This window comes from Leptopilina heterotoma, unplaced genomic scaffold, assembly GCF_015476425.1.
Source record: "Leptopilina heterotoma isolate Lh14 unplaced genomic scaffold, ASM1547642v1 Lhet_8, whole genome shotgun sequence".
NCBI classification, from domain to species: domain Eukaryota; kingdom Metazoa; phylum Arthropoda; class Insecta; order Hymenoptera; family Figitidae; genus Leptopilina; species Leptopilina heterotoma.
This window is the reverse complement of record NW_025111180.1, coordinates 808,702-826,496: the sequence shown is the minus strand read 5'-3', so window position 1 is coordinate 826,496 and position 17,795 is coordinate 808,702. Positions and strand designations below refer to the sequence as shown.

At 29.6% G+C, this 17,795-nt stretch overlaps 2 protein-coding genes across 16 annotated transcripts in view; one reads left to right on the top strand and one right to left on the bottom strand.

The window, feature by feature from the left end:
* The window catches only part of LOC122511051, a 111,830-nt gene that overhangs the window by 23,409 nt on the left and 70,626 nt on the right, over window positions 1-17,795 (bottom strand). Inside the window, exon 1 of one of the 2 annotated variants that reach the window (XM_043626082.1) lies at window positions 12,527-12,616. The exons of the other annotated variant lie outside the window; for it this stretch is intronic. The gene's annotated coding sequence lies outside the window, so the exon portion shown is untranslated. Of the gene's footprint in view, window positions 1-12,526; window positions 12,617-17,795 lie in introns of those variants that run through there. 2 annotated transcript variants of the gene reach the window in all.
* Window positions 1-17,795, top strand: part of LOC122511050 (glucose transporter type 1) — a 303,150-nt gene that overhangs the window by 235,569 nt on the left and 49,786 nt on the right. For 13 of the 14 annotated variants that reach the window (XM_043626066.1, XM_043626065.1, XM_043626063.1 and 10 more), the window contains one exon: window positions 8,390-8,419. In XM_043626066.1, coding sequence (XP_043482001.1) covers window positions 8,390-8,419 — 30 coding nt within the window. Of the gene's footprint in view, window positions 1-6,636; window positions 7,067-8,389; window positions 8,420-17,795 lie in introns of those variants that run through there. The other variant, XM_043626074.1, reaches the window with a different exon arrangement.

Sequence of the window (17,795 nt, the reverse complement as noted above, 5' to 3'; positions counted from 1 at the left end):
AAAACAAAGAGCAAATCTCGTGGGGTATAAACCCCTTTATAGGCAGAGCATATTCCTTGAGAAAAGACTCACAGACCTAACCTCTCTTTTTTCTTTCTGTTTGATAACCCGTAGATCAGAATAACAAGGAAAATCTTTCGGAAAATAATACTGAAAGATCGGATTCATCAGAAAAAGATCCTGAGAATTTAGAAAAAGAAACCGGCTTAAAGCAAAAATCCATAGCGTCAGACGCACAAGTGCTCGACACAAAATCTCCTTCTCCGCCGTCGTCGGAAGACAACACACCGGAGAGGAAGGACTCTACTTCTACCACAGAAGCAGAATCAAATGATCTCGATCCAGAAATACTGCAAGTTTTGGGCGCTGACCCTTCTAAGCCAAAAATCTCAAAAATCATTCTTCAAGATGATTTACAGTCTCGTTGGAGCGTTTGGCTTTCTTCAGAAATTAAAAAAGAAGAATTCGAAGAATTGATAAATGAATATCCGCGTGAATCTGAAAAATGTCGCTTTGAAGCACCAAAGTTGAATCAAGAAATTGCAACTATGTCCACGGAGGCTCTTATCTCAAGGGATAAAAAATTCATAACCTCCCAAAACATGGCAGGTTCTGCACTGGTTGCATTAGGAAAAATTATGACCCAAGTACATCGAGGCTTTTCTACCACGAGAAGAGCTTTTATTTCACCAAGTTTAAATAAACAGATTCGAGGAGCTTTAGAAGCGACAATACCAGACGAATTTCTTTACGGGTCAAATCTTTCAGAGAAAGTCAAAGAAATCAAAACTATGGTAAAAGTCAGCGAAGAATTAAAAGTTTCATCCACGAACAAGACAAAACCAGGGAATTTAAACTCCAAAGGCCCGTTTGTGAAATTCAAGAGGCCGCAAACGGGCTCCAAGTCCCAAGAAGTGCAAGGACACAAATGGAACCACAACAACAACAAAAGTTCCTACCCTCGGCGCAAGAACTTCAATCAGTCGACGCCGAAATCGCATACAACATCACAAGAAGCGAAAAAATAAAGGTAAAAGCTGGAAATGTAAAACAATTTTTGCACGCTTGGAAATCCATTACCTCGGATTCCTTTGTTCTTCAATGTATTACCGGATATAAAATTCCTTTCGAAAAAATCCCTTATCAGGAAAAAATTCCAGCAGATCCTAACCTAAATGATACTGAAATAATCCAAATGAGGCACGAAATACAAAATTTGTTAAATGTTAAAGCGATAGAACGCTGTACTCCTCTTAAAAAACAATTTCTGCCATCCTATTTTTTGGTCGACAGACCAAATGGTAAAAAGCGCTTTATTTTCAATCTCAAAAAATTAAACAAATTTATAAATACGGTTCATTTCAAACTTGAGGATCTTAGAACAGCAACTAAATTAATTTCTCCTGGTGCCTTTATGGCAAAAATAGATCTCAAAGACGCCTTTTTATCAGTTCCAATATGCGAGGAAGACAGAAAATTCCTTAGATTTTCTTTCGAAGGTGAATATTACCAATTTACTTGCTTGCCTTTTGGATTATCGATTTGCCCTTTTACATTCACAAAAATAATGAAACCCGTTATAAATCATCTTCGATCTCAAGGTTTAATTTCCTCAATATATCTGGACGACGTTCTGTGCATAGCACTTACATACAAACAATGTCAGCTTAACATTCAAAAAACTATTAACCTTTTAGAAAAATTAGGCTTTTTTGTTAATTACGAGAAGAGTGAACTGATTCCGTCCACTCGCTGTGAATACCTTGGAATTATTATAAATTCTGAAAATTTTTCATTAGAACTACCTCAAAGAAAAAGATTAACTATCAAAAGCACTATCGAAAAACTTCAAGCGGGAACTCATTGTTCAATTAGAGATTTTGCTAGCCTAATCGGTACTCTCGTATCCAGTTGCCCTGCGGTAGCCTATGGTACGCTTTATTCAAAAAATCTAGAAAAAGAAAAACAAATAAAATTAATAATCAATGACAATGACTTTGACAGTCTAATGACAATTCCAAAATCTTGTCAATCAGATCTAGACTGGTGGGGAAAAAATATTTTGAATTCTTACTCCCCAATTCGAATCAAAAAGTTTAAAATTACAATATTTACAGACGCGTCTCTCACTGGATGGGGTGCTGCTTGCGATGACAGGTCGACGAGAGGTTTCTGGTCCGCAGAAGAAAGACTATGGCACATAAACCATTTAGAACTATTGGCTATATATTTAGCCCTTCGTTGCTTTGCTCAAAACCTCACAAATTGTGAAATTCTTTTGAGAGTCGATAACACTACTGCTATTTCCTATATTAACAAATTAGGTGGAACTAAAGTCGAACACTTAAACAAGTTAGCTAGGAAAATATGGCAGTGGTGTGAGCAAAGACACTTATGGTTGTTTGCATCTTATATACCCTCGAGAGAAAACACAGATGCTGACCAGGAATCTCGAATCGTCAACATTGATACCGAATGGGAACTCGCGAATTATGCTTTTAAACAAATAGCGCATCGTTTCGGACATCCAGAAATTGACTTATTTGCATCTCGAATAAATGCCAAATGCAAAAATTACTGCTCTTGGCACAGAGATCCATTTGTATCATCAGTCGACGCTTTTACCATAAATTGGGAAAATCTTCAATTTTACGCTTTCCCCCCTTTCGCTTTAATTCTTCCCACTATTCGAAAAATTATAAACGATAAGGCAACCGGTATCATTATCGTGCCACAAAGGACTGCCCAACTGTGGTACCCTCTTTTCCTATCATGCCTTGTAAAAGAACCTATCATATTAAAACCGTCTAAAAATTTATTGCTCTCTCCCTGTAGGTCAAAGACACATCCGCTAGCCAAGCAACTTACCCTGGTAGCAGGGAAGCTGTCAGGCAAGCATATTTAAGGAGAGGTCTTGCTGAAGAAACAACGAATGTTCTAGTGAAATCTATCACTGAATCCACTCACAAGCAATACAATTCAAGTTTACGGAAATGGTGGGTCTTTTGTCATGAGAAACAATTCGATTTTTTCAAACCTTCTGTTACAACGGTGTTAAATTTTTTAACAAAAGAATTCAACGAAGGAGCCTCATACGGATCACTCAATTCAACCAGGTCGGCAATCGCGCTGATATCAGATATTGAAATTGCAAAATTCCCAGAAGTGCAACGATTCTTTAAAGGCGTTTTTAAACTACGACCATCGAGACCCAAATATTCTCAAGTGTGGGATCCAGAAATCGTTCTATCCTATTTAGAAGGTTTACCACCTAATGAAGAACTAACTCTCCCATTATTGAGTGAAAAAACAATAACCTTACTCGCCCTTAGTACCGCTCACAGGCTGCAAACTTTTTCTCTTATTCAAATAGACAAGATTCAACAACAGACCTCAAGAATTGAAATTTTAGTTCCCGATAGAATAAAATCTTCACGTCCAGGTGGTTATCAACCTCTCCTATTGCTACCATTTTTGAATGAGAGAATCAAAATCTGCGTAGCCAACACACTGTTAGAATATCTCACGAAGACCAAGGAGATAAGAGCCAAAGAAACAAGTTTATTTATAACGTTTAAGAAACCCTATAAAGCCGCATCTCCTCAAAGCCTAGCTCGATGGATCAAATCATGTCTTCAAAAAGCTGGAGTTGATACTAAACAGTTTTCAGCATATAGCACCAAACACGCAGCAGTCTCAACAGCTTCCCTAAAAGGAATCGACATCGATACGATTCGACGAACAGCAGGATGGTCGAACAAATCGGATGTCTTTACTCGCTTTTATAATCGACCAATAACATCTGATCAATCTACGTTTGCTAAATCTGTACTTAATGCAAATTAGCATCTTTCTAAATTGTGTTCCCCCCATTTATTTTTTTTCCCTCTTTATAGAAAAATAAATGCAGGCTTTGTAAAAAAAAAAAAAAAAAAATTGTTAAACTCTGAACATCTACAAGTTCAAATCTCGAAGACGAGGCTTGAATATAATTGGACGATCAAACGAACTTACCTGTAAGTGATGTTCGATCGTGATTATATGAAAAGCCTCGCCGAGAGATTCACTCCCTCCCGAATCTTTCAACCCAACCCAAAAATTTTTTTTATAATTAAACTCTAAACTAATGAAAATCATAAAGATGGCGTCGTAGAGGTCTCCTCTCCCCATTTTTTTTACTGGCTTTAAAAGTGTGACGACATCTGGCCGCGCGGCGGACTACTACAAGTTCAAATCTCTCGACGAGGCTTTTCATATAATCACGATCGAACATCACTTACAGGTAAGTTCGTTTGATCGTCCAATTATACGCTAACCACTACGCTATTCGCTCGCTTGCGGATGTGAGCATAACAACGCCAATATACAATACCGCTAAACAAAAACTTATATATAAAGTGAATAATAATTTTTACTCAAATATTTTTCAATATATTTTAGCATTTTATTTATATTATGCAAATAAATTTAAAGTTTTATTATATTTTTATTTAATCTTCAATGTTTTTAATATTTATCTTTATTTTATTATTTAGGAATAATAATTAGTTGAACACTTCACTTTATAACTATTCGAAATCAATACAAAATTAACTAAAATAAACATTTGTAACTTACTGCGTTTCATTTATACTTTATAAATGTTTTTAAAAAAGAGAAAAAGATGAATGTAATTAATTTGAAAGAAATATTGAATATTAATTAACACTCACCTTGCATAGTTAATTAAACATTTCTTTTATTTTAATTTTTAATAAAGAATATAATTTGGCCCGCACTGGTTGCCAGACGGACGAATGCCAGTACAACGCCGGGTGCTTGGCGGGTTGAAACCTGCACCGAGCCGGACGCATTTTGCAATAGAATGGCAGTGGGGATGTACTTTCGGCTCTTTAAAAGTTAATAATACAGAAAATGTTTAAAGCATGATGGATTAAATTTATTATTATTAATTTTTATTATAAAAAATAGCAAAACTTGTCAGATTTTAAAAGATATTTGTGGTAAGATTTTTAAAAGCGAATTTATAAAAAAAATTATCCTATATAAAAATAAAACTAATTTGAAAACTAGTAACAATTACTATATTCTAAGCATATTCTTATTAATAAATTAATAAATTAATAATTTTTAATTTACTTATTTATTGATTTATTATCAATAAATAAACAAATAAGTAATATTAAATAAATCCAATCAAATTTATTTAATATTACTTATAATTTATTTATAATAAATGAATAAATAAGTAAGTAAATTGAATTAATTAATATATTAATAATAAGATAAATTATATAGTTCTCAGTCGGTAGAATGCCTGTACCGCTCGGTCGTTAGACGGACGAATGCCAGTACAACGCCGGTTGCTAGTTGGTATAAATTTTGATCCGGCGGTCGGATCAAATCTTGTACCGCGCCTGTACTGCCGACAGTAGAAAGACTGTATCGAACGTCGGATCCGACTTTGTACCGCGCCAGCAGACATTCTCATCCGAATCGGTACAGACTGCCTGCACTGGCATTGACTCTCCAATTCAACCGGCGCGGGCGCTAGACGGTTGGACGATCCGGTATTCGTCCGACTTTTCCGCCTGGGCCACTGTAGTTAAGCGAGGTTTAAGAAACAAGTTGATTCAAGTATACTACTGTTTTAAGGGATTGAAAAACTAAAAAAAAATTCTTCGTAGATGTATAGTAAATTAACCAGTTGACTGATAATGAATCATATAAAATAAACAATCAACCATTACAAAACTATAATGTAAAAACTTGAATAACTTGAACAAATTTTAATAGATTTTCATTCAACTTGGTAAAAAGAAGTTTTTAAGGTTGCTGAATAAGAATCTTAAATCGAATTTTTAAATTTCAAAATGGTGGATCCAATATGGCGGTCAAACATAAACTATGACTAACTGACTAACACGAAGGAGGTATGAAAGAAGATCTAATTTCCTTTTCTATGTGATTTTACATTGCCAAAGTAATGAAATTGTGAAATAAAAGCAAATTTATTCAATTATTTTCTTTTAAAATGTAAGTTGAAGTTCTGTTTACATTTACCCCGCGAGTTTTCGAATTCTCGGGGTAAATGTAAACACTTAATTATTTATTAACTAAATTGACGAAAATCAAAAATCAAAGTCAATTTTTGTTAGGGCATTAATAAGGAAGAATTACATATTTTTGTTTGATTTTTAAATTTATTTTTATGCAAATGCGAGACAAAATACTGAAACAGTAAAACTTTGATTTTTAATCTTTTTTGCATTAAAAGATAACTTACACTATGGCATTGCCAATTGTCAAAATAAAATATTGGCAATACTCAGAACATCTTGTAGGTGAGCTAAGGTAAAAATATTGACGTCATACTTATTTTTAAATTTGTAAATTTAGCTGAAACATCTACTGTTTACATTTACCCCAAATGACCCTATTATTACTATTATTATTAAACTAGCAAAAAATATTTTTCTTAATTAAACCAATAAAGAAGATTTTAATTAAAATAATAAATTATTCTATTTTTAATTTTATATTTCAAAAATCATAAAAGCTGATCAAATATATCTTCATTTTCATTACTTCTACACAAAAGTACCAAACGAGATTATAATTTGTGTCTATTGACAGGAACGTTGATTATTCTACTTTTGGACGATGAATTGAAAAGAACTTCTCAATTTTAAAGAAAATCAATTATAAAAAAAAATACATATCATTTGTGAAGCATTGCCAGATTTATATACAAGACTGCACATTTTGTGCTTCAATTAAATATTAACTGAACTGTAACAAAATAAGAATCGACACCTAGTTCTATATTTAAATTACGTATTTGTTGTTGTTCAGAATAATTATTCTGAACAATTATTGCAGATAATTATTATTATTGCAGTTAAGTTTAATGAGATTTAAATGAAGAAAAAAAAAGTATTCTATTTTTTTTACATTGTTACACGATAAAAGTGTTATTATTGTGATTTATATTACGTGATTATTAACATACCAATATGTTTAAGAATATTTTTTAATTAATAAATTCATTTTTTTAACCACTGCTCAAAACGATTCAATTTTTATTTAAAAAGAAAATAGTATATAAAATTTTGATTGTTTAATATTTAAAAAAAAATTTAACATAAATTTTTCTTCAACTTGAAATTTTTGTTAACTTGAAATTCTTTTTAATTTAATAATTTTTTTTAATTTAATAAAATTTCTGTTTTAATTTAGTAATTTTTTACATGGCATATTTGTCAAGAATTATTTCTATCTATTATTTTATACAATTGAATAATTGTTTAAATTTTTTTTCTGGTTTATACGTATTTAAAATAAGCTTTAGTTAATAATTTTTATTAAAGCTAACACTTTAGACATAGTATAAAAATTTATAATTACTGAGTGATAGTAGAAAAAAAATTATTTAGTACTTAAAGTCATGTTATTCAGTGGTCACGTGTCCCATATACTATAATATGGGAACACGTGACCACTGAATAACATAACCTTAATGCATGAATTTGTATAATATATATATAAACTTTAAAGTTCTGACAATGGACTTGGCATAAAAAGGCTCATGATTTTATGTACATAAAATAAAATGTAATATAAGAAAGAAAAAATATCTGTTGTTGCAATTAAAAATCAAAAAATAATTGCAAAATCCATTGTAAAGACTTTATATATATTAATTTTTTATGAGAGTTATTTCATTATGTTAAGATTTATAATTTTTAGAAAAATAAATAATTGTACTGGGTACAAAAAATTCGTCATGTTAATTTTTTTGTTTTTACATATTTATAGGTTATTTAATCGCATATAATTTCTTATGTAATATTACAAATAAATGACTATATTGATTCATTATCTTTTGTTTTCTTTATTACTTATCCTCTGTTTGAATTACTTCTATTATTCCTCGTAAGTATTATTTGTTTCCGGTTACAATTATCTGCATGATGAACAATTTTTTTTTCTTTTCTTCTAGGTACCTACTTTTCAATAAAAATTATAGGCAATTATTTTAATTTTTAATTTTATAATTGAATTTCTTTCTTTCTTACTTTTTTATTTTTTTAATTTTATTTCATATATCTCTTTTATTTTATTTTTTATTTTCCTACTTTTTATTTTAATTTAATTTTTTCATTACTGATTTTTTAATTCTATTTTATTTCAAAATTTATTAATTTTTATTTATTGTATTCCAAATTTATTTTTTAATTATTTTTATTTCTTTAACGGTTTTCAATCATTTTTTGTTGTTTATTTAAAAAATAAACAAATTTCAATGAATTGCTTATAATTTTTAATAATTAATTAAAAAAAATTGCGAAACAAATATTTATTTCTAATTGTCTATTTTCTCAAATAGGAGCAGTTTGCGGGATAGTAGACTTTATGGGTAAGTTTCCCTAAAGAATTTAATTGTTTGGAAAATGGTCTTGCAACAGTTGCATAAGATTTTTCTGATTCGTCTTTTGCATGACTAGGTTTTTCTAATTCGTCAACTAATCCGATTAGCAGAAAGAATTATTTTTAAGGTAATTTGAAGAAAATTAATAAAAATTTTAATATTTAGTTAAATTTTAGTTGGAAAGAATTAACCAGATTTTTATAATTATTACTGTGAATGTTTTATACAAATTTGTATATTTTATTTATAAAAAAAAATTTATATAAACAATCATTTCAACTATTATAAAAAATTAAAAGAAAGGTCGTGGGCTCGTATCCCACCATGCTACCGTTTTTTCTGAGTTCTTTGATAATTTTGAAATTATTAATTAATTTCGAAAATATTTTTCAAATTAAGCAGGTTTCTGTATTAAATAAATTGAAGCCCATGAGCTTATCGAGATTTATTTAAGATATTTAATTTATTTGTGTAGATTGATTCGGGAATTGTCAATGAATTATAAAAAATATTTTTATTACTATTAATTAACTATTCATAATTTATAATAACAAACAATTAATTGTAAATATAATAATTAATGTCTTTAACTAATTAATTAATATTAAACACTAAATATTTACAACTAATTACCAGATTTAATAATTAAATTATTTAAATAAAGAAACTAATTATTTAAAATTCACTATTTTATATTCAGGACATTTTTAATTAATGAATTTTTACCTTAGAAATAATTCTGATATCCTTTTCAGCAAAACTTTATATAGTATACAGTTTCAACGGTACTAATTTCTGACATCAGAAGAATTTCCGCTAAACTAATTCGACCTGGAAAATTAAGATTTGAAAAATACCTTCTGACTTTCACAAACATTAATCAACTTTAGAAAATTAATTCAGAATTAAATTGGAAAATAAATTTAAAAATGAATCAATTCAAAATTAAATTAGAAAGTAAATTCAAAAATGAAGTAATTCAAAATTAAATTAGAAAATAAATTAAAAAATGAATTAATTCAAAATTAAATTAGAAAATAAATTTTAAAATGAATTCAAAATTAAACTAGAAAATAAATTAATTCAAAATTAAGTTCAAAAATGAATTGATCCATCTGAATTAATTAATGAAACTAAATTAAGAAATTAACTGAATAGTTGAAACATATAATCACCTTGCCTTCAATTAATTTTTTAATTTAATTACTCAATCAGTTTTCACAATAAATTTCAAAAGAACTAATCTATTACTAAATTAAATACCTAATTGCGATGATTCAAAATTTGTTTAAAAAAAAAACAGCACGAGAAGAAAAGCTCATTTGACTATAATTATCATATAAATAATAATTATATCATATAATAATTATTATAATATAATTATCATAACATTACGAAAATTGGACAAAAAAAAATATTCTCGTTACGTTAAAAAAAATTAGTCCAATTACTAATTGTTACTGATATGAAGAATAAATATTAGTAACTGTAACTAGACACACATAGGAAATATGCGAAATCCAAATTGTGGCAGCATTTATCATCTCCATACTCTCAAAATTGTCCGAAAATTAATATTTCTGATGTCAAACAGATATATAGATGTATATATACTTATATCAATAAGAAAAGTTCTGCTTTTGCATCGAATTGACATAACTCAGCATGTTCTAAATACATGTTTTCGAGTTCAAACCGAAATCCTCTCTTTGCATATTAGTCAAGTCTACAAGCCCAAAAATATGGTCTGAAAACATGCATGAATATTTTACTCTGATGCTGTGTACCTCCAAAACAACCTGATTTACATTTCTTCTGCTGTAGTCAAATACATTTCACAGTTTCTATATTTATAAAAAAAATTCAGGGCTATTATGTGCAATTTCGTTATGCTATCTAAAATCAAATTAAATAACATTTTGAAAAAATTGCAAAAAAAAACTTTAAACAAAAACTTAAAAACATAAAAGCCCCGATTAACGTTTTATAAGAATATGTAATAAATTATTTATTATTTATATACACAGAAAATAAAAAAGTGTTATTTTAACACCGAATTTGGTGTTAAAATAACACGCAACAAATTTAACCGTCATAGGTGGCGCCACATTCTATGTCGTTTAACATTGGTTAATTTAACACGCAACAAAAATCACACCAACTTTCTTCTAGTGTACATATTATAATAAAATAAATATATTTTTTATTTTTTTTGGGTAGAGCGGGGCTAGTTGAGCATAGGGGTAAGTTGAGCAACCGAAATATCTCAGACACTATATACACTGGCTGCTAATTTTTTCAAAGCCAGAAAGAAGCAGGCACTTGCGCAGGTATGTCCCCTCCTGCGCCTGCTTCTTTCTGGCATTGAAAAAATTAGCGGCCAGTGTATAGTGTCTGAGATATTTCGGTAGCTCAACTTACCCCTATGCTCAACTAGCCCCGCTCTACCTTACTTATTGTAAACCGTGATTAAATTTTTTTTTAGATTTTTGGAAAAGTCAAAACATTTATGAAAATCTCCCAGGTAGAAATTTTAACTCTGTGACCAGATAAACTGTTCAGTCACTTGTCAGAGACTTGACGGCTTATCTTGTCAAAATTTAGAAAAATGTAAACTTTGGTAATGTGACAGTGAAACGATCATAACTTTTATATAAAGTTACTTTAGACCTTTTTGTTTTTGACCGTATGGAACATAAAAAAATTATTTTTAATATCTAATTATAAATGATTGACTAAGAGTGTATTTTTATGGGACTGATGCATTGTTTTTTCCTTAGTAACTGGTCAGTTTCTGTGTCCGCAGTTTCTTTTTTTGATAGTGTCAAGATTTTCTGGCTAGAGATTTGGAAAAATCTAGAATAATTCTTTTAATAGGATTCGGCAAGTTTTTCTGATCAGTGGTGGACCAGTTTTTCTAGGTGGAATCTTAAATAATTCTTCAAATCAGTGACTGGTCAGTCAGTGTCTGGAAAGAAGGTACTGTAATACTGTTCACAACGAGAAATTGAAGGGCTACATAAAATGAAGGGTGGCATGACAAAAGGGGTCAAGCAACAATTTCATGTTTTTACAGGAATCGAAAATAACACATTTAAAAATTTTTCTGATCATTAAAGAAAGATCTAAAAAAACAGTTTAGAGATATTATTTCGCTTTACCAGTAGAAATACAATTTATGAAGATAAACCTACATATTAGAGAGAAAAATAAGTAAAAGTGGACCATTTTGGGGTTACGTCAAATGTGCATATTTTCTTATAAAATTAATTGTTAAAAAAATATACAGTTTAAAGAAAAACTGAAAAATTAGTTTTTTAATATTGAATTAACGAATTGAATGCAAAAAAGTTTGCTTCAAAAAAACTGTTTGTTTTCAAGAAAATTGTTAATTAAATGTTAACTTTTGAAAGTAAACAGTACATAAATTTTCAAAAGCAAACTACAAACAGGAATATTTAAAAATTAACAGAAGAATAATATTTAAATTATTGAAAATTAGGTAAAGAATAAAACTATTTCTAAATAGACAAAAAAAAATTCAGCGAAATTTAATATATATTAAATTATATCAAAAAGAAAGCAATATTTTTAACCATATTAACCTATTCATAATAATATTCATTTCTTTTGTTTTTAACCGAATTGCATTGCAAGTAAAAATTTAGGCTATTTTTCATTCTTATTTTTATTAAAAACGAGTTTAAAAAACAATTTACAAAAAAAATACTTTTACAGAACTGTGCAAATGAATTTACTTGATTTTTTTTATGAAAAAATCTCAATTTCGAAAAATTGTTGCTTGACCCCTTTTGTCATGCCACCCTTCAAATAAGGGGTCGAACGCGTGGTTGAAAGGGATAATATCAGTCGGGTAGCAGTGACAAGCCTTGAGCCGCTCGCTGCTACCTGACTGATATTATCCCTTTCAACCACGCGTTCGTCCCCTTATTTTATGTAGCCCTTCAATTGTTTTTATCCAGTGAAACTGGCCAGTCACTTATTCAGGACTGGCCAGATTGTCTTAGCAAGTAAAACACGCTCTCAACTCTACAGCTACTGGAAGGAAACAAGTAATAATTGACAAATTTCTACCTGGGCTGTAGTTCACAACGATCCAAAAAACCTAGCGTTGCCGCGTTAATGGCGAGAGACGAAACGAGACGAGAAAACCATTACACGAGACAAGACGAGACAGTGCTTTTTTAATTATCGTTAAGTCGATACGAGACGAGAGAGGAGTCACGAGGACGAGAAAACGTGATTTCAATGCATTTTTAACGCTCGAGACGAGACAAGATGATAATGCATAGGATTCTCGACGCTTGAGACAAGACGATAAATCGCCATAAAATTACGAGACAAGACGAGATTGATAAAATTCTCGCCTCGTCTCGTATCGCGGTAACACTAAAAAACAACACTTTTAACCGTTTTTCGAAATTTTAAATTTTTATACCTGGTTTTTATAATAACACATTTTTGCATCATTTAAGAAAAAAATTAATAACTGGTAGTCAGTGAATATCCACTCTTTTGAAATAAATTTAATTGTGAAACAAATTTTGAAAATTTTTTAATTTTTAATAACAATTTTATAAACAATTAGTATTTTTTACGCTTTCTAGAGCAAGGATTTTAATGAAATTTATATTTCCAATTACAACCGGAGATTTTAAATTTTTGTTGCGCCGTGCATCGACCGTCCGTTACGAATTCCTGTTCAAAAATGTCTACAGCCTACAATTTTTATCCGATTTGAGTGTTCTATGTTTTAAATTAAAGGGTAATAAATTCTTAAGACATCCCTCGAGGCCGGTTTTTGAGTTTATAATTGTTTATAATTTTTTTAAATCAAAGTTAACCAATTAATACAATTTTTTAAAAAAGGACGTTTATTCTCTTATTTCATTGCTACACATGATCTAAATCCGTTCAAATTAATCCAATTTGACCACCAAACAATTAATAAAGCATAAAACAATTTATTTTAATTGTTATAAACAATATTAGTTAACATATACTTAACTTTGGTTCCTCCCCACTAAACAATTTTTTTTTACATTTTCTTTATAATTTAGTTTCATTTGAAGAATATACATGTTAGAGCTGTGCAAAATTCGAACCGAACCGAGTTTTGCACAGCTGTAACATGTATATTCTTCAAATGAAACTAGATTATAAAGAAAATGTAAAAAAAAATTGTTTAGTGGGGAGGAACCAAAGTTAAGTATATGTTAACTAATATTGTTTATAACAATTAAAATAAATTGTTTTATGCTTTATTAATTGTTTGGTGGTCAGATTGGATTAATTTGAATTAATTTAGATCATGTGAAGCAATAAAATGAGAATAAACGTTCTTTTTTAAAAAATTTTATTAATTGGTTAACTTTGATTAAAAAAATTATAAACAATTATAAAATCAAAAATCGGCCTCGAGGGATGTCTTGAGAATTTATTCACGTAGAGGAAGTTAGACCAGTAAAGTTAAAATTGTCAGAAAACAAATATTGTGCTGAATTTTGCTGGACTTGTGATCTTTTGTGCGAAAATTCGATTTTTGAAAAACTCAAAATTCCGGACAAAAACCAAAAAACTTTTTTTAATCGAAAAATTGAAATTTTTAAAAAACAATTATTGTGCTACATTGTGCTCGACTTGTCCTCTTTTGTGCCAAATTTCATTTGTTGATAAACTCTAAATTTCGGGCACAAAAACCGAAAAACTTTTTTTAATCAGAAAAATTCAAATTTTAAAAAAATTATTATTGTGCTGCATTTTGATCGACTTGTGCTCTTTTGTGCCAAAATTCGATTTTTGAAAAACTCAAAATTCCGGGCACAAAAACAAAAAAACTTTTTTTAATCAAAAAATTGAAATTTTCCAAAAACAATTATTGTGATGCACTGTGCACGACTTGTGCTCTTATGTGCCAATATTCCGGGAGAAAAAACTAATGTTTAAAAAAATAAAAAAGAACGAAACTTGAAGATCCTAAAGTTCTGAACGTTCAAATGAACGAAATTTATTTATTTCTTCTACAAATTAAATTTTTATTGCAATTATTTTGCGTCACTATCCAAAAAATTAATAACTGAGTTTTAACCGTAAATATTTCAGCTTTTAAATTTTTTGTGATTAGTAATTTATAAAAATATCTTCAATAAAAAATATTTCGTTCATTTGAACGTTCAAAACTTGGGGATCATGAAACTTGTGCTTATAATTTCTTCACTTGTGCTCTTTTTGGAACACAAATTAATTCTACGAAAATTCTATTGTTTAAACAAAAAATTCTACGAACAACTCAAAATTCTGATAGACAAAATCAATAACTAATTATTATTTAAAAAATCAAAATTACAAAAAAAAAACAAAAACTTGTAGGGAGTCCGGGGCGTAATGGATCACTTTTCACTTTTTGTTGCTTAATTTCGCCATTCTTGCTTTAATAAAAATTTCATCATATGGAAAACTTAGCCTAACATCTTAGCTTAATTCAATTAAAAAAGTACGCCCTAATATCACTCATACTTTTTTTTCTAGAACAATGTTTTTGGAAAAATGCAAGGTGATACATTACGCCTCGGGCCGGAGCGTGATGGATCACTACCCGGGGCGTATTGAATCAGGAATGAAATTATAATTTGGATCATGAAATATTATTACAGTATTGACAATTTTGGTTTCTATTGTACATTTAAAACAAAGAATATTGAAAATCGATCATATTTAATTTTAACTTTAAACATTTTCATGAAATTTTCAAAATTTAAAAAGTTGTAGCGAAATGCAAAATCCATTTACTTAAAATATCTATTCTCCAGTTATTTTTTTAATAAAGAGTTATCATTGGTACTTATTAATATATAAATTACAAGAAATTAAACTTGACAGGATTATTTTATTAATATTTTAAATATAATAGGTTTTTCTTAACCCCTTCACAGTATTTGACGTCTATAGAGGCAAAAATAATTCGTGCCCCCAGTGTGTATGACCGCTATAGCGGCATCGAAAAAAAAGATAGATAAAAGTTAACAAATCTTGCTAAAAATGCCTACTCGGAAGTTTTCGGGGTCGCTGAATCCAAATCCGTTATTGAAATTTTTAAATTCAAAATGGCGGCTTCAAAATGGCGACCAAAAATTTTTTTAAGTTTACGAATTTGGCTGAAAATGCTTATTCGGGGGTTTTTAAAGTCTCCAAATCCAAATATTTAGTCAAAAATTTAAAATTCAAAATGGCGGCTCCAAAATGGCGACCAACAAAATTTAAAAGTTTACGGATTTGACTAAAAATGTTTACTTGGGGGTTTTTGGGGTCGCTGAATTCGAATAATTGGTTAAAATTCTTAAATTAGTTCTTAAAACTTGAAGCAGAGAAATTAATATGTCTGATGTTTTAAAACATTGTAAAATACTCAAAATAAATCTTTACTAAAAGATTTAATAATAGTAATTAAATTAAATAGTTCGTGACTCCCGATTCGACTAAGAGCGGTGTTTTAACCCTCACAGGCTCAAGTTCGATTTTCGAAATGCGCGCACAAGGTGGGTCCGAGGGACCCGGATGTTTCAATGCAATAAAAAATAAAATTTAATAGCAAAGTGCTTCATATTTTCCATATTTAATACAATTTTAATGATATAATTGCATAAAAAATTTTACATATTAAAAAGTAATCAAGATATAACTAAAATTTGTTTAATAAATTTAATGAGTCATTTTGAATAAATCGAACTACATACTTATTAAGCAAGATTTTTTTAATGTGTATTTTTTGTTCTATTAAATTTACCGATGTATTAAACATATGTTATCACTTATTATGGCAGTTGTTGATAAAAATACCATAAATAAATCCAATATTGCATAAAAATTGCAAATTTTTAAATTTTTTTTCATAGCCCGGGTCCCTCGGACCCGGCTTGAGCCCTTACGTATGTTCGACTTAAAAGGTAATTTACAAGAGTATTTTATAAATAAAAAATTGTTTATACTGGTGAAAAATGTGTGTTTTTACGTCCCCAAGCCTAATGTGAAGTTGATTTTCCAATAATATTTTCTTAACCGGAAGTAGATCAAAAAAACTTTCCTCCGGGTCCGAGGGACCCGGCTCGAGCCCGTGAGGGTTAAGTATACAATTTTATCAAAATCTATCAAAGCGTTTGTCCACATTAACAATTTGTTGTAAACTAAATTATTTGTTAATATAAATTGTTTATAACATTCGAATATTTACCTGCACAAATTTTTTACAATTTACAGAGTACTCTAGGTGTGTTTCTAAAAAATTTTCAGCACGTGCCATTCGATTATAGAGGCTGGAGATAACTTTTTCTTAAAAATAAATGCTTTTGTTAAACTTTGCAATAAAAATATAAATATAAACAAATTGAAATTTAAAATTCGGCCTCGACAAATCTCTTCCAAATTTAATAATCTTTCACTTAAAACAAAGTTCAGTAAAATCGGTTAAAAAATGAAGGCTCTAGACTATTATGAACAGCAAATTGCAGTTTGGTCCCAGTGTGCGCCCCGGAGGGGTTTGTTGAAAATTTTGTTATTATTTATCAATACCGTAAGTATTAAACAAAAATTGTCAATTGTTCTTTAAGAACAAATGTTTAAAGCTCAATATCTGATATACAAAAATTTTTTACAAGTAATTTTGAAAAAGATATAACAAAATAACAAAGACTTCAAAAATTTACTTTCATGCGTCAAAATCACTTATTTCTACCATATTTTTAACAATAATAAATGAATAACAATGAAACTTGGTACAAACATACAGTATACCAAGTATATTATTTTGACCGGAAACCGAAATTGTTCAGACTTATCACTTTTGAATAAATTGAAGTTATTCATTACGCCCCTGATCCATTAAGCCCCGGTCTCCCCTCCCAGGCGGAAAAGTCGGACGAATGTCGGAATTTACAACCGGCTGGGATCCGCGCCCGTACAGACCGCAAGTACCGACGGTCTGTACCGATTCGGATCTGAAAAAGCAACCGGCGCGGTACAGATTATGCTCCGACTGTCGGATCCGTCTTCCCACTATTGTCAGTACCGGCTCGGTACTGGATTTCTTCCGCCGGCGGATCTTATTCTTCTGCGGCGTCGGAAGAATGACAGATATGTTAAGTCTGTACTGGCTCGGTGCTGGGCCGGATCCGACTGCGGATGTCGTCATTTATTGTCACATTATAAATCACATTATAAATTTATTTTCAATAAATGTGTCATAACTAAATAATTATTACAATAATTAATTGCATTATTTTAGAAAATAATGATTAATTAATAAATGAATTTAATCAAAATATTAAGTAATTATTTATTGAGACTTTTT